Source organism: Orbicella faveolata, unplaced genomic scaffold (assembly GCF_042242905.1).
Source record: "Orbicella faveolata isolate gen_17 unplaced genomic scaffold, um_ofav_v1 contig_12, whole genome shotgun sequence".
NCBI classification, from domain to species: Eukaryota; Metazoa; Cnidaria; class Anthozoa; order Scleractinia; family Merulinidae; genus Orbicella; species Orbicella faveolata.
Window position 1 is genome coordinate 23,313,622 of NW_028301539.1, and position 21,519 is coordinate 23,335,140.

At 38.5% G+C, this 21,519-nt stretch overlaps 3 protein-coding genes across 3 annotated transcripts; 2 read left to right on the plus strand and 1 right to left on the minus strand.

The window, feature by feature from the left end:
• The first annotated feature begins 3,503 nt into the window (after window positions 1–3,503).
• LOC149117234 (uncharacterized) lies at window positions 3,504–4,551 on the plus strand. Its single transcript, XM_089277188.1, has one exon. It carries the CDS (start codon window positions 3,509–3,511, stop codon window positions 3,905–3,907), a length of 399 nt encoding a protein of 132 aa, XP_089133314.1. The 5' UTR covers window positions 3,504–3,508; the 3' UTR covers window positions 3,908–4,551.
• Window positions 4,552–8,953: 4,402 nt separating this feature from the next.
• LOC149117235 (uncharacterized) lies at window positions 8,954–12,135 on the minus strand. The gene is made up of 3 exons (XM_089281141.1): window positions 12,127–12,135; window positions 10,995–11,032; window positions 8,954–9,859 (listed from the first exon to the last, which is right to left on the minus strand). The coding sequence occupies exons 1-3, from the start codon at window positions 12,133–12,135 to the stop codon at window positions 9,454–9,456; spliced, it is 453 nt and encodes a 150-aa protein (XP_089137267.1). The 3' UTR covers window positions 8,954–9,453.
• Window positions 12,136–18,346: 6,211 nt separating this feature from the next.
• LOC110041683 (uncharacterized) lies at window positions 18,347–20,952 on the plus strand. The gene is made up of 3 exons (XM_089277195.1): window positions 18,347–18,401; window positions 18,528–18,565; window positions 19,610–20,952. Exon 3 carries the CDS (start codon window positions 19,621–19,623, stop codon window positions 20,014–20,016), a length of 396 nt encoding a protein of 131 aa, XP_089133321.1. The 5' UTR covers window positions 18,347–18,401; window positions 18,528–18,565; window positions 19,610–19,620; the 3' UTR covers window positions 20,017–20,952.
• Window positions 20,953–21,519: the final 567 nt, after the last annotated feature.

Here is a 21,519-nt window from a genome sequence, read left to right on the forward strand (position 1 = left end):
ACCGGCCTCAGCTGTCCGTCTTAGAGAGGTGTCCGGCTTATAGAGAGTCGACGTAACATGACCCCAAGAATTTTGAGATAATAATGCTGAACCTGTGCTGACTGCTCACTTTTATTTGGCTGCCATATTTGTGTCATAAAAAAGGATACTAACCAGGCGGATTCATACTAACACCGACTGCAACTTTCCCAAATTATTTTTGCTTCAACATGGTGATGAAAAACACCGCAAAGGTACAATTTAGATTAAACTGCAAATGTTTTTTTCTACCTGCTGTATATTCTGTAAGTTTTCTGATGTTTTTCAATTAAGCAAACAGTTTTTAAAAGAAATATGGATAAAAACCACGCCCATATCTATTGAATGTACCTGAAAAGTGGTGTATGACATTTTCAGACTCTAGACTATATTTAGGCCTAAATACCGCTCTGGTTAACCTGAATATCACGCAGGTTAGCCTGACTAGCGTTCAGGTTAACCTGTTTACGGTTAGCTCTCGTTAATGGAAATGGGAATGCGATATAAGTTGAAAAGTCTGCAGTTTTTAGTATGGCAGCCTGTAATCTGCAGTCTGCAAATGTCATACACCGTATGAAAAGAAATTAAATTTGACTATTCTTTAATATAAAGTATACAAGTAGCAGATTGATAATGTTATTAAATGTAATACTTCGATGAATCCCCTTGATAATGGAATGTGCCATGATAATTAAGCAGGAGTCCATAACCAGGAGAAGTACTTCGGCGAGGCCGTCTATGCCGAGAATGAGCTTTTATTAGGACACAAGTAGTTACGGCCTCTCGAAAAAATTCAGTTAGGGCAAAAACAATGGGACCGTCACTTAAGCCCCGCCCACACTACGCCGGAGGAATTTGAGAACGCAACAATCGCTGTTTATTTTGGATTTGCGTTTGAGTAAATCTCGGGAAGGGAAATCATGATTATCGTAACGTCATCGTTTACGAAAACGGCTCCGTTTTAAAAATGTTTTCATTCCACACTTAAACGCAAAGCTGACGTTTTCAAATTTCTCCGGTTTGAAAAGCGTTTTTTACCACAGTTGCCACTAATCTCGCAATGTGATTGGCTAATTTGCCGTTGTCGATATAAGTCCAGACAACGCTCCTCGCGTTAATGTGTCACGCAATGCCTTTTTCAGCTCACGCTCTAAAAGGAAACATTTTCTTTCACATCGATATTGTGGCAAAAACAAATCGAATGTGGTTTAGAGTGGTCTGTACTCTTATCGACAACGATACGCGTCATCACAGTGGTCAAAATTTGTTGTGGACTCACTCGGCTTCACCTCGTGAGTCCACAACATTTTGACCACTGTGATGACGCGTATCGTTGTCGATAAGAGCACAGACCACGCCAAACCACATTCGATTTATTAATTCGAACAGCTCCATTTTCGTGACGGATTATTGTGGACGGTAGACCTAACCATAGAAATAAACCTCCGTTTTCAAATTTCTCCGGCGTAGTGTGGACGGCGACTCCCTAGTGTTAGAAATAACGAAATCTAGAATACGTTTGATCATGAATTTAGAATACTATATCGTGTTTTCGCTTCTGGCCTTGGACTTCTGTTATTGATTGAAGTAAATTTTGATAATATATGAACTAGAGAGTGTTTATCAGTGAAATGCCGTTTCTGGCAATGTACTTTATTTATTCAACCGAATGTAAAAATGTAATTCAAATTGTTCTAATTTATATGTAGCTGTTTAAAAATTTTATTTCGTACTTATAACAAACTGGTTAATCTTTACAGCTTCAAAAATATGTACTGTAGTATATACAAATAGTTTTTCTTTTTAGATTTTGTTGCAAGTCCTTATTTTTTGGGGCTATTTTGTCATTTATTTATATTTTCGTTTTTTGCAGTTCTCGCAAAATAAAATCACTACATACTTACCAAGAGGCTAATTAAATAACTTTTAGCAAAACTAACCCGTTTCCTATATTTTCTCTCTCCGCTTTTCTCGCTGCACCTAACTAACCGAACTCCTGAAACGAGACATTGCGAACTGGCGAGACCTCTTTTTTTTGTCAGCCCCACCCGAATTTGTTCCCTGATTGTGTACCCTTAATTGTGTACCTTTGTTTCCTGCTTATACTGAGTTGTGTACCTCTCTTGGCACCTTATTATGTGCTGCTGATCCCTTTATTGTGTACCTCTCTCAGTCCTTTGACTGAGTACCTCAACCACAAGGGCCCCTTAAAATTGTGCTCCAACCTGACCTCTTTAATCTTGAATCAAAGCCGAACTGACCTCTGTCAGTCCTTTGATTGAGTACGTTAACAACAATGGCCCCTTAAAATTGTGCTCCATTATATGGTTAATGAACCGTTTCAAAAGGTCCATTGAATCATAAACCAGTGGTACAGTGCGTTGTTAAAACGGAAGACATACCATTAGACGTTTTGCGCGAAGCGGTCTCGTTCACTTGTTCTTGAAAACTTTCGGTCGCGTCGTATCCTGTCGTATTAAGTTCACTCACTTAGATTATCTGCCTCTGGGCCTACGAGAACACAAAGAAGGTAAACGCGTAGCCTGTAGCCTATAAAATGGTTGATATTTCAAGAGATGATCTCTCTGCGTTATTATTTGCACAAATCAGACCAGCTGGAACTGATACTAGTATCGATGTATCTATATATTTAAGTACAAGCAGCATAAAAGTTACGTAGAAAACGGTCGCTTCTTTAAAATACGTCAGATGGAAATAATAGAGAAATGAGCCTTAAGTCTTTGAGAAGTTAAAATTACTACTGACTAGAATCATAAATATAAACAGAAATCAAAGATAATTATCTCGTTGGTTAACTACTCTCCCCCCCCCCCCCCCCCCTTTTCCCTACCAGTCTTAGCTAGGTCAAAGGCAATGTTTAGGATATATTACAGTATTACTTTACCCAGCTATGGCTTACTCATGTTTGCTGAAATGCATGTATATTTCAGCAAACTCGATGGTCGGTAATAGTTTTTCCGCTTAAGAGACTAATTAGAGGTTAGCAATTAATCATTCCACTGTATTAATTATCACTCAGTCATCGCTGGTATGTTTGGTTTTCTTTGACTTACCAAACGAAATTCTTTCGACCCGTACACTGACAGTGTAATGTACGTTTGTTTTTTGGACTACTCTTAGTTTAGTAACGAGAAGCTATATGTGCAGGTAGAACTTGAGTTTAATTGTAAGTTTTATGGTGGGTTTGCAGTTGAAACTAACTCTTTCCTTGGCCTCGGTATTGCGATATACAGAATACCAACATGTTTAGTCCAAATTTACCTCTCTACCATTTTCAACTTTCTTTCACATGTAAGTAATGAAAATTACATTGATTACAGGGGCAATCGAAATTGAGTAACATAGGTTTCAGAGCATAAGTGATCTCAGCCTTATTGCATGTATTCTGAATAATCCCATTGTCTTAGTACTATTATTATTAAATATCGCATCTTGTTGCTTTGTTGTATCTCTTTAGAACTTGGTTGAAATGGGTTCTCTGAAAGGCGAAACACTAGCACTCAGAGAAAAGAGAGAAACCCTCACCATTCATTGGAAGCAGGGCGCAATTGCTGGTTTCGGTGGCGACAGAAATCAGACGTACGTGCTGTGTGAATACGCCACACGCAACGGTAACAGTGTTCCAATCTATATCCAAGAGGGATATGAGATAAAGCAGAATTTCACCATAGATTTCAGATTCCAGTACGGAATGCAGGATAATGTCCTGTTCTTTGTGTACCATGACAAGAGTCAGAAGCCATTCCAAGAGCGATTCCGATGCAATGACCTCCAAAAGTTTGTCTACGCGGCAAACGAGCTCCTGAAAATGGCGGGACTGGATATTTCTTGGATTGCCGGAAACTATCTGAAAGATGTGTCAGATTAGCTGTTGAACAACTAGTGTGTGCCCGTAAACTTGTTTCACTTTTGAGAACTGGAATCTCGAATCCGGCGGCCATGTTGGTGTTCCAAACCAATCCTGTGCGAGTTGAACTATTCTCCTACATAATCCTTTTCTCTTGTTCAAATAAATTTGCATGACTGCTGGTCACGTGAGAGAAAACGCTCTATACCACAGGATAGTCAAGAATCTTAGTAATGTGTGTAAACCTTAAATACGGAATTGTTTGGAAGGGGAATTTTAAGTAGCTCTGATTTTTGTTAAACTCTTGTAAAAACTTGAATATTGACTTGCTAAACAAAATGGGAGTCACTGAGCTCGTTTTTGAGTTATGAGCGCTCAAATTTGAAATTAAGAGTGTTTTTAGAAGGTCAAGCAGCTGTTGTTATGTAGTTTGTAACTTCAAGGCAATGATTATAATAGGTTTTTTAAATTGTAACAATGTTTATGGAGAGCCACAGGTTGATTAGTTTTGAACTGTTGTCACCCTCTTTAAATGAAGTTTAATTGATCGATTGATTGATTGATTGATGATAACTTGTTTGCCAATGATTGTACATTTGCTTGATGCCATTATTGTAACTGAAACTGAAAAAGAATGGTAGTGTCAACCCATTAAAGTGGAAGTGCTGCCCTGAAAATCCTGTTGTCAGCCACCTTAAAAGCTCTCATCCTGGTCCCTACTGGCTCTAACTAAAAGGCTTATCATAAGCTATCTAGGATAATTTAGGTAGCCTGCTCACAGACTTTCTGATTTCCTTAAGAATCGGCAAGTGCACGAGCAAAATAAAAACGGCGGGAAATTGAACGAGGTCAACGCGGAGAGGTTGGGCGGGGGGAGGAAAGAGGAGGGTGAAGAGAATTATTATTTTTGTGTTTTATACTTTCCACGATCGCTCTCTCGTTTCGTCCTCCCTCTGGCCGGCGTAGTCGAAGCACGTTGGTTCGACTCCATGCTAACGGCCGTTTTAGCCTGAAATAGCGTGTAGGATTTTGGACATTTTGACTTCAACATTTGCTCTTCATCATTATCATTTGCTTGAAGACCGTGGCAACAAACGAAAGCAAGCGAAAGGACGGACGCTTACATTAAGTAATGGTCTAAAGAGCGATTTTCACTTCAGTGTCGAAAAACCGAAACCAAACCAACTACTTACCAATTAGACTACTCAGCCAATCTCAAACCGTAGTAAAACCAAAACAAAAACCAAAACCAAGGTAATTGCCTGATTACGTTCGATACTCAATTGAAAACCGCTAAAAGGCAGCAACTATTAATGCAAAGTGTAATCTGTCCAGATTAGACGAGGACTGAATATAAGCACAGTTAATAGAGGGGAATGGTTATGAAACTGGACAAATTTCTTTGCTGTAGGTTTTTGTTCACTGTTTTGGTCTCATGTTGACCGAGCCAAAACACAATAGTAGTTTACTCCGTACTGAGGAACTAACCAATGGAAACGTTTTGGTTACGTAATTCGTGCATATGGTGTATGAGCACAAAACAAAAGACTGTGCACGGTCGTGGACCTACCAATATATATCTTGGCATCTTTGTTTGTTCCTTTGACGTTTGCCCTGCTCGCGTAACTATTTCACTTTTTTAACAATGATGTAAGCCAGAAAGGCATAAAGGTAGCAAAAAAGTGAGGTATGATTCAATAAAAAAAACCAGGCAATGACAAAACTCACTGGCAAGCATATCCGGAGATCTAGAACAGGGAGAAAGACGGCGTGATTTGTACACCATTTGGACGGTTCCTTTCCTACCGCCTCGATCTTTCTTGAAGTCTTGGTGTGATGATCTCCCAGAACGAAGCCGGTACACAAGCACGAGTAAAGCAGTTGTTAACCTACTATTTCAACGTCAACTCAGAATAATTATAAATATTAGTACGCTGGACAAAACTGTTCTAGATCGACGTTTTACAAATTAAAGCAAGTAAAGCTACGCAAATAATTTTGTGATTGTCTTAAATTCCGCACGTGGAAAGTTATTTTCGGAAGACTTGCATGCGTTACAGCGTATCCATATTTGGTAACTTAATCACTAGATTTCTGAGAAAAAAAAAAGGCACATTGAAGTGTTGTTTTTCGAAGAAAATCGTTGCGTGTTTGTGTATTTCTTGTCAAGAATATGACAAGAAAGCATGAGAAAGACTTACAACTTATTTGGCCACTGAAACACGATAATGTCTTCAGACAATGATCTTCTTTAAAGTCTTTGAACTGTTCCTGTCGCTAGATCGGTCTTCTTCCACCTATTTTGAAGATGGTAGTCAATGACTTCCGCTTCGTACAAACCACAATTGCACAAAATGATTCTATGTTACTAGTAAAAGCAGGTTATACTCACTCCTTTGGCCTCGGAAGCGGCGAAAAATGAAAAAAATGGTCGCCTTAATACAGAGGCCCTCTTAAAAGGCTAAAACAAGTTAATAAAAAAGATATATTCTTCTTGCCCTGCAGAGGAGCTTGGTTGCGATCTATGAATTTATTTGCCAATTTTTTTCTCTCGAAAATACTGGGGTTAACGACAGCCTTGTGAGTTCCGTTCTGAAAATGCAACTTCAAGTTTTTCGTGCCTCTTTTCCTCCCATTCAGAGAAAGAGAGAGAGGGGAGGGAAGATGGGGGATTCAAGCGTCACATATACTTTTAGCTACTTCAGGTTAAGACATCATATCGTAGAACACAAAGGCGTCTTCAAACTGTTCGTGATATCAGTCGCTATGACTATTTGCTCAGTTACAACTGCTTTTTTCAAAACATGGCAGCTTACTTTGTGTGAAGGAATAAATTGCTTAAAACGATAACAGGAATTTTCTAGAATTTTAGAAATGTTTCCTGAAATTGAGAGTAAAATTCGAGCCTAACAGTAGGACTATAAACCTGTATGTATAGTTGTCCTTCTTTCGATGTTTATTGTGAAACAGAGAAATGGCGACACTGACACCTTGTAGAGAAAGTCAGTCTTTGGTAGTATAACCATCTGCTGTGCTAGTTAAACTGTTTTACCAAATTAATTGTTCATGGATGACATGTTTGACAAATTAGGATGCATGAATTTTGCTCAAGGTATTCCAGCTGGGAGTTAAACTCACGGCTACAGATAATATTCTATTCCACAACACTCACACTCATGCTCAGTGATGTTAAGGGGTGGGGAAAATATTGTTCAGCGGGCTAAGCCAAGCTGTTACAACTTGGCTTAGGGGAGGTGCCAAAATTACGACCCACGTGAGTCCGGGTGGGAGGGCGGAACGTCCGCCAGCACACCCGCTGAAAACTGAGCTATAATGTGAAGTTGTTTGGCGGGTTTCCAGTATTTATTGCATTCCAGGCGCGCAATCTTACGTAATCCAATTGTTTAACTATGAATAGGAGGTTATGTAAGATTAATTCCACTTTGCATATCTTTATGAGTGTTTTGAATAGCAACGCTGCACAAAAGTAATGACCACAACAAACTTTTCCGGAGACGAATTCGGAAAGCGGAACATTTTTTCTTTACAAATACACTGCTTACCAGATTTAAATACTGGAATATATGGACAGCTCACTTTGATCTCAGTTTTAAACTCTTCTCTTTCCATGAAGGCATTTTTTGGTAATCGTTTCGTCCTAGTCACTCTTAGCAAGGAGTCTTCACTTCATCCGCCGTCCAAACTCTTGCTTCGTAACCTCGCCGCAACTGATCATTGTGTTGGCCTTATTTCACAGCCTCTCTATGCTGCTTTGTTGCTGACTGCTCTGAATGAACATTGGAATGCTTGTCGCTTCGTAGCAGTCGTAGTTTCTATAACAAGCTCTATTCTGTGTTAAGTGTCTTTGTTGACACTGACCGCAATGAGTGTGGACAGACTTCTCGCCCTTTTGTTGGGGCTTAGATACAGACAGGTTGTAACTTGGAGGCGAGCTTACGGAACCGTTATTGCCTTTTGGGCTGTGTCTACTGCCTCTTCAACAATCAGGCTCTATTTAAATTCCCTTCTAAGGTCATGGTGCGAAATTACAGTTATATCACTGTGTCTAGTAACCTCGACCTTCAGTTATACAATGATTTTCATTAACCTCCGTCATTATCAAAATCAACTTCGCGATACAGAAAGGTAGTGTCCACTGCACTGTGGCTGCAGTTCACGTTAGTCGCTTGCTATCTTCCGTACCCTGATATCCTGCTTTACGTACATTAATCTAATGACTCCCGCTCCTGTCCGTCCTGCTCCTGTGCCCAGCTAGGAAGGAGACTCATAACAGATCCCCGTAACAGATCCTCGTCATTGAGCTTCTCAATAAATAGGCTTTTTCTGTTGTTTTAAAATAATCTGTATTCAGCCCTGCTTGTCTTGCTCACCTCTTCTGGCAGCTTCCGCCACAACTCAAACGCAAATTTACGTTTGCCCGTTCGCTCAGAAATCCCAGAAAGTATTTATCACTTAATAAATGAAAATATTGCGCTTTGCATTTCTCTCCTGCCTCCCGCTCCCTATTCTCCCGAGACCCTGCCCCTGTCCCAATTCCCCCCACACTGAATTAGTTTTTCCTAAAGGGCTTTCAAGGATACACTTTTTAAACTTTTTTGCGGAGGCGTAAAGCATGTCTTTAATATTGCTTAACACACAACACTGTTCTATTTATGGTTCGGTGAACGTTACGTTTATTCTACAATCACCCTTTTTCTAAGTAACATTTATCAGTTGTTTTATCAATCTTGAGATAAAGAACTAAAATTACCTCTAGTTCAAAGTACAGAAGGAAGACCATGATATACTAAAATTAGCTGGTTTTAACGGGCTCGAAGTAATCTAACAGCGATCAATATTTGCTAACCTAGAAGGCCTCACCTTGAAAGTGTAAATAGGTATAACCTATTTGATGACGATGATAAAACTGCGCATTTTCGACACAAAGTCTTACAAGTTATAATCTATCTCATTTTCAAAATCTTAAGTTTACAGTTACGACACACAAAAAACGATTATGTTATACTGAAGAACTTCTAACTTAAAAAAGGTTGTCCCTGCCAGAAGTTTAAAATGTCGATAATTAATTAAAATAACGAAACAAAAATTAATATTTCTCAGATCCTTCAGTCGACATTAAGTAAACTCAAAATTCAAGTTGAAAATCCAGCTTGTTAGAAAAAACTTACGGTAGATGAAATGACTAGCACTGCGTTACTACTATTGTCACTATTTTAATGTTGTGATACCAAATAAAAGTTGGACCTATTTTTCCAAAAGCAGGATTTTTTTCCTCCTTTCTTCTGGTCAAGATTGTAAGAAGTCTTTCACTCTTGCGAGAAAGGAAATTGTCATTCACATTATAAAGCTACTAGAAAGTGTTTGATTTTCATAGTTTTAATGCTACTACCCAAAAACATAAAAGAGCTGGGATGGAACCTTTTTATGGCAGAAGTTCTTGTCTTAAGAGTTTAGCACTGGGAAGTACTCGCCTAGCATGACCGAGCTATATTAACTGAGCCAACCAAGATGGTTCTCAGGGGTCAAACACACAGTTTGTTGATCGTTCACACGTTGACAAGATAGTTTCCCACCGCCCAGGAGCTGTCAATCCCTTTGGCCATTTTCAGAACGGTGTTTGCTGCGTAGACGAACTGCTGTAGGGCATTGCACCTGAATCGCTCTTGGTATGGTGTCTGACTCTTGTCATGATACACAAAGAACAGGACATTATCCTGTGTGCCATATTGCAGCCTGGAATCTATTTTCAGCTTCTGTGGTATATCGTATCCACCCTGAATGTAAACGGGCACACTGTTACCGTTGCCGGTGGTGTGGTCGCACAGGACATAGTTTTGACTTCTGTCTCCACCAAATCCAACGAATGAGCCCTGCTTCCAGTTGACGGTGACCGTTTGTCCCCTGCTCTTGAGCGTTAGGGTTTCGCCTTCAAAGAACCCATTGTGGCAGATTCTGTGATAAAATAAAGAAATAGATAATCAGCCGCCGTAATGATTTCGATGTTGTATTTTCGAAATGACTTTCTGATCTGTACAATATATTAGCGCTCACTGTCAGCGTTAGTCAACGGCGGTCTGAGTATACCACAGTTAACTTGTTACACATGTTCATTCAATGCTATGATACTATGACGATAAAGTTAATATACTGGTATGAAATTTAGTTCAATAAACTTTCAATGAACAATTCCATAACTTCCTCTCGTGAGCTGAAGTTTCAGTAAATTTTCGGGGGCAATATGCGGTCAAAGTATGAAAACATAAGTTAAACACAAGAATTTGCCAGACTCAAAAAATTTACAGTAATTGAACACGGAGTTATGGCGATAAATAATCACGAAACCCATGAAAAGAAATGTTGATAAGAAAGATAAAGCAAAATTTTCAGTTCGCATTATTTTTGTCATTCCGGCCATAACATTCGAACCGCTAAAGAGATTGCAAGAGTACGCAGCTTTAGCTTTGACTGACAAGACAAGGCTTTAGATAACTACTCGATCTCATTTTACTTGTTCCCTTTCTTCTTCCGTCGTGGTAGAGGGTGTACGAGGCATTACATCAAACCATTAACCTGATTAAGCTATTTGAATTAGCTTTTGAAGGGCAGAAAAATTGAATTCCACTGAGAGGGAACAAATTCACGTTCTACAAAATGTAATCTGGAATAGAAGTAATAAACAAAGATGTGCGAAGTAACGGAGGAAACTAAAACGGCAATGAAAAGGAAAAACATCGAAGATCGAACTGGCAAAAAGATGGAACGAAAATGAAATCGCCTGTTGATGAGTAATTTGCTCAAACACGATTTTATATAGTAAATAACGAAAGACGATAAGTTAAGTAAGAGTTTTCGACCTATAGACCTCGTTCGTTTATCAGTTGAAAATTTATAACTAGTCGAAGTGAGATTCTGCTAGAGGTCCAGCCGATGCAAGTCATAAGAGTAAGAAATGCTTCATCAGAATTTATCTTAAAGACAACAAACAACGCTAGCCTTTGTTTCACTTTTCAAGACTACATTCGTTGTGGAGTTGTGTTCCTTTGGTATAAAGCACTTTTGGTGTCATTACAGGTAAAAAGTTACTTACAAGTTTTTGGAAAGAAATGGAGCTGAAAATTCGCGTGCCTTGACAGAAAGAAAACAGAAAAAAAAACTGTTAGATTTTCAGCAACATATTTGCGGAATACATCTCCTAATAGGACAAAGACAGTTCTATACCTTTGAAGTTTCCAGTGAACGATGACTAGTCGAAGGAGACGTTAGAACTTAAATAGTCCCAAGAGGGAATCAAGCGTCACTGTGCTAATCAATGTATGGGCGGGGCTATCTTTGTTTGATGTGTTTTTTTTCCTTTTGGAAGTTTGGTCTCATAGTTGTAAATTGTTTCTTGATGGCTCAAATAATGCCAAGAATTTACGCAAATCGAAAGAAAGGCGGAGTTAGCTCGATGACTGGAATGAATATCTTTTATGCCGCTCTTCGGGATGTTTGATCTCGAGATCGGAATTTGTTCCTCAATCGTCAGCATAAAGGTCCATTGACGTCTAATAAAGAACGGTGGGTAAGGTTTGATAAATCAGTTTTTAATTTGAGTACAGGGGTGAATAGCGCTCCTTGTGATCTTTGTTTTGAGATGTTTTTATTCCCTTTGGCTGAGTGACCTCGTGATTGGAATGTGTTCCTTGATCATCAAAATAGGCTTTGTTCATGTCAGTTTAGGTTTCTTTACTTGTCACTGTTTCAAGACGTTCCTATTCTAATTGAAGGATTACATCTTCACTTTATGAATGAAGGGAGTGACTTAATCATTATCTCAACCTTTGGTATATCGATGAATGGCGCCCTTGTTAGCACTTATTTAGATTGCTTAGCATATTACGTAACAAACGCTTTAAAGATTTTGTATGGGACATTTACCCTAATCCTAAATATGACCAAATATGCTAAAATAAAGCTATTAATGCAGAAAGTAAACTTCACTTACCTAAACGTAGGGATGTCTTTGTATCTTTTATGAGATTTGGGCGCAAAATTTGTTTAATTTAGACAAGTTTGTGGCTTACAGGTGCTTTCGATGTGGTTGGTCGAAGTAAAACGCTCGTGCAAAGCCATTGTTCCGGTCATTAAGCCTTTTTGAAGCTACGTTCCCGTTGCCTTTGGGCTCAGCTACATCTCCCTGCAAGTTCCCCCGACTCCTGCAAGTTGGGACACAGACTTACTATCTTCATTTAATAAAATGTATTGTGTTTTCGGGTGGTTTCTCATGATGGTTCACAGTACGAGGTAAGCAGACATTAACTACTGGAGGAACTTGACATTTCCTTTGGGTCCTTATCACCAGCCGATATTTAATTGCTGAGGCTTAAAAATTCTCAGTTGTATAACTTTACTTAATATTTCCTTTCTAATCGTCTTCAAAGTGTAATTGCTGATTTTTTTTTCGCTGTTGTTTTCTTTTTTTATCAGGTTGATGCAGCGGATGTAAATAATTACTTTTTGCTAGTCCAAATCATCTATTTTAGGCAACCGGATGCAAATTCTACAACAGATGGATTTATTGAACCTGTTCCTGTCCCTTGGCACTCAGGCTAAAACCAGTTTCCAAAACAGGTAAAACAGCGGCCGGACTTACAAACTCGGGGAAAATAAAGCAATATTCACAAAACCAGAAACTGAAAAACGGCTTAACGGATTTTTGATGTCTGGTGAGCGGATGCAGATTCCTCAGAAGGTGGGCGTTTGCATATGTTCCCGTTATTTAGAGAGAAGCGGATGTCAATGAACCATGTTCCAAGTTCAGGTCATCCAAGTTGAATAGACAGGCCTCTGCACGCTAACACAGAAAGCAGATCAAAACTCTTCAACAAAAACAGAACGATCATCGGTTAACAGGACTTTTGTTCTCGTCATGGGTGGATAGAGATTCCAAACTACAATGGGCCACTTGAAAATGTCGTCTAGAACACGAAAACGACGATTCAGTTTTCAATAACAGCTGAAAAGAAAGGAAAAGAAATTTTACTCAAGGCATGGGTAGTAACAAAAGCAAGGAGACATAGACAAGAGCAAAGAATATAACGTACTAATCAAGGAGTTGAGTGTCAAGCCATGATTTATTCCCGTTTAAACCAGAAAAAATAAAACACCTCAGGGAAAAATGAAAGTATAGCATCGATTTTTCTTTCTATTCCAAGTGAACCTAGTTTCTGCGCTTTTAAACTTCGCCTCGAGAGGTAGGAGGCGCCAAGTCCAACTGAACTGCTTACAACACCAATAAGTGAGAAAAGTCTGTGCTCGTCCGCTAAACTGTGCTTGTACTGCGCTGCTTCATAACCAATAATTATTTAAGCATTTCAAATAAGTATTCCAATTTTATGTTATCCAAGGTAAACACACAGAGTGTTTTGAGCTAACATAGTGAGAAAGACTTTTGTTCCTTATGAGCGAATACAAATTCCACATGTACAGCGAGTGCACCACTTCAGATAATTGCCTAGATCACGAAACGACAACGTAGTTTACTCAGTACGGGAAGGGATATTCACTCAGAAACAACTGCCACCTATACGATGTTTTGAGAACATTTTTTCTGAAGTGAATGCATTCTTTACTCAAACTCCTCAGCCAACTTTGAAATCTTGAATTTGAGGGAAAAGAAATTCGGGATCATTTACTGCTTGGAATGACATGATATAATTGAGTTAATAAACTTGGCCAATTAACTCAACGGGAGTAAGTTCCTAGTGTAACAATCTAAAGGAATACATTTGTTTCTGAAAGAGCGTAGAAAAACAATTCGACAACGTTTAGTGAGATATTTAAACATGGTTAAGTTTTGCGAGGTGTTCTTAGAATTTCCGAAACTGACGGATGGATACAGAATCACAAAACATGAATCAATCGGCAATATTTTATTTAATGATCAAACTCGTCTTTGATATAAAGTTGCTTGCTTTTGCTACTCTACATTACTGTTAAACCGGAAAAATAATGCTGATATATTATTGATTACAAGGAATATAGACGTTTGCGAAGAATGAAACCGACTTTGCAAAGGTCTATCAGATGAGACAAGCACTTTACGCCTTAAAGAACCGATGTCTTATATCCCACACTATGTTAAAGCTCTCTTTGCGCTTTCCGGCCGCTCGCAATCGTCAACCCATCATTCGCCATGCCGTAGCTACTCGGATGACATTCGTATTCACTTGCAGTGGGCAAAGCAATCAAAGCAAAATCCCTTGACATTTCTTTCTAGAGGGTCTTTCTAGTTTACAAAAGCTTCTGCTTTTTTAAATTCAGTGTCGGGAAGAAAAGAAATGAAGACACAAATATACAAAAATGCCATGTAATAAAAGTATCTTGCGCATGCACGAAGGAAGTTTATCAGGTGTTCAGAGCTCCACACAACGTTAACAATTACTAATTTTGACAATGTGAGTTGTTTCTCAGACGTTTTCTGTGTAATTCGGCGACCGTCTGCGTAATTCGGCGACCGACGACTGTTTCTCAGACGTTTTCTGTGCAACTCGGCGACCGTATTAAACCTAGCAGAGCAAATCACCAAAACTACTACAGATCTTAAAGGAGAGCAACTTTGATTGTCATTTTCTCATCTTTTCAGAGAAAGACACCTCCATTCACTCGGAAACGTAAACGTAGTTACAGAGTACCGCCCCGGTCTCAATCAATCAGGAATGAATGAGGGGTCTTTTAAAAGAGTCAACATTAAATAAACTCAAGAGAGAATTTTAAACTGTCACTTCGTCACTAAAGAGTGTAATTGATTGGCTTCTGGTGGAGACCAATTAGTCTTTTCTTGTTGTTCCCGATCTCTTGACTCAAAGTTGTTCCTCGATCCCAAATTAATAGTTTATTTTTTGAATTTGCTATGAAATCAGCTGTAACCAATTCCATCCGTTCGAGCGCAATTCAGGGCGTGATTTTAAAAGCAATCTGGGGTCTTTGTTTGAGTTGTTTTTTTTTCCTCTTATGTTTATTATTAGTAGTCGTCTTCATTCCATTCGCATTAGGAATTTTCTCGCTACTGACCTAAACCTAATGGCAAAATTTTCAAACGTAGAACAACGAGAGCATCACGTGCTTACTTAACCAATGAAATGCTAGTTGCAATCTGAACAACTATCGATTAAACAAGTCAAACAACAAGACCTCTCTCTCCTAGAGACCACGTGATCAAATGTCTTAAGGAATCACATAGGCGCCATTCTTTTAAGTATTTACAAAAGTCAAGATCATTTTCTCTTACAAAAGTTTATAAACCATGAAACGATGATAATCAATCAGCAACGTACATTTCTCCGAAATGTATCTCGAAAACTACCATTATCTCACTAAACGTTGTCGAATTGTTGTTTTACGCTGTTTGAGAAACAAATGTGTTCCTCTAGATTGTTACACAAGGAACCTGGTCACGTTGAATTAGTTGGCCAAGTTTATTAACTCAATTATTTCATTTCGAGAAGTAAATGATCCTCACAAAACTTACCCATGTTTAAATATCTCACTAAAAGTTGTCGAATTGTTTTTCTACGCTGTTTCAGAAACAAATGTATTCCTCTAGATTGTTACACTAGGAACTTACTCACGTTGAATTAATTGGCCAAGTTTATTTATTCCAAGCAGTAAATGATCCCGAATTTCTTTTTTCCTCAAATTCAAGATTTCAAAGTTGGCCGAGGAGTTTGAGTAAAGAATGCATTCACTTCAGAAAAAACGTTCCCAAAATATATTGGCAGTTGTCTCCGAGTGAATATCTCTTATCCTAGAAAACTGCGTTGTGGCTTTCATGATCTGAGCAAATATCTCAAGTGGTGCACTCGCTGTGGAATTTGCATCTACTCATAAACAACAAAAGTCTTTTTACGCTGTCATAATAATATATATATACTGTTGTGTTTATCTAAAGTTTGTTTTTCCGCTTCAGTGCTATGTTAGCTCACAACATCCTGTGTATTCGCCTCGGACCACAAGAACTTGGGACTTGTTTAACATGCTTAAACAACTATTGGGGCATAAAACAGCTCAGTACGGATACTTGCTTAGAAGGCACAGACTTTTCTCACTTATTGATATTGTGAGTAGTTTCGACTTGGCGTCTTTTTTCTTCTCGAGGCGAAGTTTAAAAACACAGAAACTGGGTCAATTGGAAATAGAAAGAAAAAGCGATGATATGTTTTCATTTTTCTCAAAAACAGAAGTTATATTTTTTTCTGGTTTTAATTAAATCATGGCTTGACAATAACCTCTTTGCTTAGTATGTGCCCTTCTTCGAACTCGTCTATGTTTTCCCTGCTACAATTAATACCTATATCGTTATTATCAATAAGATAATTTTCTTTTCCAGTTATAAATTATATTAGATGAGACTCAGATCGTTAAACAAAATCGTGCCGAGCGATCTATAGGTGAGTTTTTACGCAGTTTTCCAGGAACCTGCGTACGCAATCGGAGAAACTTGATTGCCCATTATATTTAATTAACTCTGGTTCCAAATGATTTTATACTTCAGTCTCATCTTAGAAGCAAGGTTTCATCTCTTTTATAAAAGAAAAATAAAAAGGTAAGAGCTTGTGTGCCCTAAGTAGGAATTCTTTTCCTTTCTTGTCAGCTGTCATTGAAAACTGAGTTGTCGTTTTCGTGTTCTGGGCGACATTTTCAAGTAGCCCATTGTACCTTGGAATCTCTACCCACCCATAACTCGAACAAAAGGCCTGTTAACTGATAATCGTTCTGTTTTTGTTGAAGTGTTTTGATCTGCTTTCTGTGTTAACGTGCAGAGGCCTGTCTATTCAACTTGGATGACCTGAACTTGGAACATGGTTCATTGACATCCGCTTCTCTCTAAATAACGGGAACATATGCAAACGCCCACCTTCTGTGGAATTTACATCCGCTCACTAGACAGCAAAATCCGTTAATGAATATTGCTTTATTTTCCCCAAGTTTGTAATTCCGGTTGCTGTTTAACTGTTTTGGAAACTGGTTTTAGCCTAAGTCCCAACGAACAGGATCAGGTTCAATAAATCCATCTGTCGCAGAATTTGCATCCGGTTGCCTATAATAGATGATTTGGACTAGTAAAAATAATAATTTACATCTACTGCATCAGCCTGATAAAAAAATTCAGCAATTGGACTTTGAAGTCGATTAGAAAAGAAATATTGAGTAAAGTTACACAACTGAGAAAATTTTACGGCTCAGCAATTAAATATCGGCAGGTGATGAGGACCCAAAGGAAATGTCAAGTTCTTCCAGTAGTTAATGTCTGCTTACCTAGTGATGTGAACCATCATGAGAAACCACCCGAAAACACAATACACCTTATTAAATGAAAATTATAAGTCTGTGTTTCACCTTGCAAGAGTTGGGGGAACTTGCAGGGAGATGTAGCTGAGTTCAAAACACAACGGGAACGTAGAATCACAAAAGGTTTAATGAACGGAACAGTGGTTTTGCACGAGCGTTTTACTACGACCAACGACATCAAAAACACCTGTAAGCCACAAACTCGTCTAAATTGAACAAATGTTGTGCTCAAATTTCATAAAAGATACAAAGACATCCCTTCATTGAGTTTAGTGAAGTTTACTTTCTGCATCAATAGCTTTATTTTAGCATATTTAGGATTAGGGTTATTGTCCCATACACAATCTTTAAAGCGTTTGTTACGTAACATATTGAGCTTGGCTTGCCTGTGGTTGTCGCTGTTATGCACGAGAAAACTGCCCATTGAGAGAAAGACCGCCATAATTGACCAGTCAGAACAGAATTCAACACAGAAACAAAAGCAATCTAAATAAGTTCTAAAAAGGGCGCTATTCATCGATATACCAAAGGTTGAGATAATGATCAAGTCACTCCCTTGATTCATATAGTGAAGATGTAATCCTTTTGTTGGAAATAGGAACGTCTTGAAACAGTGACAAGTAAAGAAACCTGTACTGACATAAACAAACCCTATTTTGATGATCAAGGAACACATTCCAATCACGAGGTCACACAGCCAAAGGGAATAAAAACATCTCAAAACAAAGATCACAAGGAGCGCTATTCACCCCTGTACACAAATTAAAAACTAATTTATCAAATCCCACCCACAAATCTTTATTAGACTTCAATGGACCTTTATTCTGACGCTTAAGGAACAAATTCCGATCTCGAGATCAAACATCCCGAAGAGGCGGTTTACAAACTACTCATTCCAGTCATCGAACTAACTCCGCCTTTCTTTCGATTTGCGTAAATTCTTGGCATTATTTGAGCCATCAAGGAGCAATTTACAACTATGAGACCAAACTTCCAAAAGGAAAAAAACACATCAAACAAAGATAGCAAAGGAAGCTATTGATTCATGTGTTCTTTCTAGTCCCGCCCATATATTGATTGACACGGTGACGTTTGAGTCCTTCTTCGGACTATTTAAGTTCTAACGTCTTCTTGCACTAGTCATCGTTCACTGGAACCTTCAAAGGTATGGAACTGATCTTTGATAACTAGCTATTTGTTGGTAATGTCTTTGTCCCGTCTAGGGAGATATATTCCGCAAATCTGCTGCTGGAAATTAATCTAACAGTTTTTTTCTTTTTCTTCTTTCAAGGCACGTCAATTTTCACCTGCATTGCTTTCTACAAACTTGTAAGTACGTTTTAAACTTAAAATGACACCAAAAGTCCGTTATACCAAACGAGCACAGTTTTAGGGAAAAAACTCCACAACGAATGTAGTCTTGTTATAATAAGTGAAACAGATGCAGGTTAACTTTATTTGTCGTATTAAATTCTGATGAAGTATTTCTTACTCTTATGACTTGCATTGACTAAAAACCTAGTAAAATCTCATTTCGACTAGTTAGAAATTTTCAAAATAAGCGAGGAAGGTCTATAGATCAAAAACCCTTACTTTGCTTATCGTCTTTCGTTATTTACGATATACATTCGTGTTTTATTGTCACATTACTCATCAACAGCCGATTTCATTTTCGTTCCATCTTTTTGCCAGTTCGATCTTCGATGTTTTTCCGAGTTCCTTTTCGTTGCCGTTTCAGTTTCCTCGGTTACTACGCACGTCTTTGTTTATCATTTTTATTTTAAATACATTTTGTAAAAGGCAAATTTGATCCTTCTTGGAACTCAATTTTTCTGCCGTTCACAAGCTAGAGGAAAGGTAACAAGTAAAAACAGATCGAGCAGTTATTTAGAGCCTTGTCTTCTCAGTCAAAGCTAAAGCTGCGTACACTTGCAATCCTTTAGCAGTTTGGCGATTATTAATACCGAACCGGAATGAAAAAACTGATGCGAACTGAAAATTGTGCTTTATCTTTCTGGTCAACACTTCTTTTCATGGATTTCGTGACTATTTATCGCCATAACTCTGTGTTCAACTGTTGTAAATTTCTTGAGCCTCGCAAATTCTGGTGTATAACTTATGTTTTCATATGTTGACCGCATTTGCTCCCGGAAAACTACATTTGATGCCACTATATTAATTTTATCATCATAGTTTCATAGCGTTGAATGAACATGGGTAACAAGCTAACTGTGGTATACTGAGAACGCCGTTGACTAACGCTGACAGTGAGCGCTAACATATTGTACAGATCAGAAAGTTATTTCGAAAATACAATATCGAAATCTTTACTAACGGCGGTTGATCATCTATTTCTTTATTTTATCACATTAGAATCCGCTACAATGGGTTCTTTGAAAGGCGAAACCCTAACGCTCAAGAGCAGGGGACAAACGGTCACCGTCAACTGGAAGCAGGGCTCATTCGTTGGATTTGGTGGAGACAGAAGTCAAAACTATGTCCTGTGCGACTACACCACCGGCAACGGTAACAGTGTGCCCGTTTACATTCAGGGTGGATACGATATACCACAGAAGCTGAAAATAGATTCCAGGCTGCAGTATGGCACACAGGATAATGTCCTGTTCTTTGTGTACCATGACAAGAATCAGACACCATACCAAGAGCGATTCAGGTGCAATGCCCTACAGCAGTTCGTCTACGCAGCAAACACCGTTCTGAAAATGGCCAAAGGGATTGACATCTCCTGGGCGGTGGGAAACTATCTGGTCAACGTGTGAACGATCAACAAACTGTGTGTTTGACCCCTGAGAACCATCTTGGTTGGCTCAGTTAATATAGCTCGGTCATGCTAGGCGAGTACTGCCCAGTGCTAAACTCTTAAGACAAGAACTTCTGCCATAAAAATGTTCCATCCCAGCTATTTTATGTTTTTGGGTAGTAGCATCAAATTTATGACAATCAAACACTTTCTAGTTGCTTTATAATGTGAATGACAATTTCCTCTCTCGCGAGCGGAAAACCTTCTTATAATCTTGACGAGAAGAAAGGAGATCTTGATCTTTCCTGCTTTTGGAAAAATAGGTCCAACATTTATATGGTATCACAAAATTGAAATAGTGACAGCAGGGTAAAACAGAGCTTGCCATTTCAACTACACTAAGTACTTTCTAACTAGCTGGATTTTCAACTTTGATTTTGAGTTTACTTACTGTCAACTGTGAGATTTGAGAAATATTAATGTTTGCTTTCGTTATTTTAATTATTGACATTTTAAACTTTTGGCAGGGACAACTTTTTTGTGTGTGAAAGTTCTTATCATAAGCGGTTTTTCTTTGTGTGTGTCATAACTGGAAATTTGCCACTTTTTTAAAATAAGATAGATTATGACTTGTAAGACTTTGTGCCAAAAATGCTCAGCGTTTTATCATCGCCTTCAAACAGGTAATACTTAGTAAAAAAAAATAAAGCTGGAATTTACACTGTAATTTCCGTTTTCCGCGTGAGGCCTTTTAGGCTAGGAAACACCGATTACTTCAAGCGAGTTAAAACCATCTAATTTTAGTATATCATAGTTTTCCTTCTGTACTTTGAATAAGAAGTACTAATTGCAGCTCTGCATGTATCCAAGATTGATAAAACAAACAACTGATAAGTGTTGCTTAGAAAAAGGTGATTGTAGAATAAACGTAACGTTCATTGAACCATAAATAGAACTGTGTTGCATGTTAAGCAGTATTATAGACATGCTTTATGCCTCCGCAAAAGTTTTAAAAGTGCGTCCTTGAAAGCCCTTCTTAGGAAAAACTAATTCAGTGTGTGGAGAGAGGGGACAGGGGGCAGGAGCCCGGGAGAATAGAGAGCGGGAGCGGTACGGGAAGCCGGAGGGGAAATGGCGGGAAGCGGAATGGCGGAAAAAATCAGGAGAAAAATGCAAAGCGCTATTTTATTTTATCTTATTATTATTATTTTTTTCATTTATTAAGTGATAAAATACTTTCAAAAAGAAGATCCCAAAATGTTACTTGACTTGCGTTTAGCGTCTTCTCAGACTTCTAAGCCAACGAAAAAACGAAATTTCGCGCTTGGGTTGTGGCGTAAGCTGCCAAAAGAGGCGAGCAAGACGAATAGTCTGCGCCTCCGCACAAGACGAGCAAGACGAGTAAGGCCGATTACAAATTATTTTAAAACAAGAGAAACGCCTAAGGATTGCGTAGCTAAATGACGAGAATGTGTTATGAGTCTCCTTATGAGTCTCGTCTCTCCCTCCCCCTCCCCCCACC

Bases quoted from the DNA above. Each gene is read 5' to 3' on its own strand.
- LOC110041683 (XM_089277195.1), top strand. From the start codon at position 19,621: ATGGGTTCTTTGAAAGGCGAAACCCTAACGCTCAAGAGCAGGGGACAA.
- LOC149117235 (XM_089281141.1), bottom strand. The intron at 9,860-10,994 runs GTAAGTAACTTT...ATTTTATCACAG, and splicing joins CCATTTCTTTCCAAAAACTT to AATCTGCCACAATGGGTTCT.
- LOC149117234 (XM_089277188.1), top strand. From the start codon at position 3,509: ATGGGTTCTCTGAAAGGCGAAACACTAGCACTCAGAGAAAAGAGAGAA.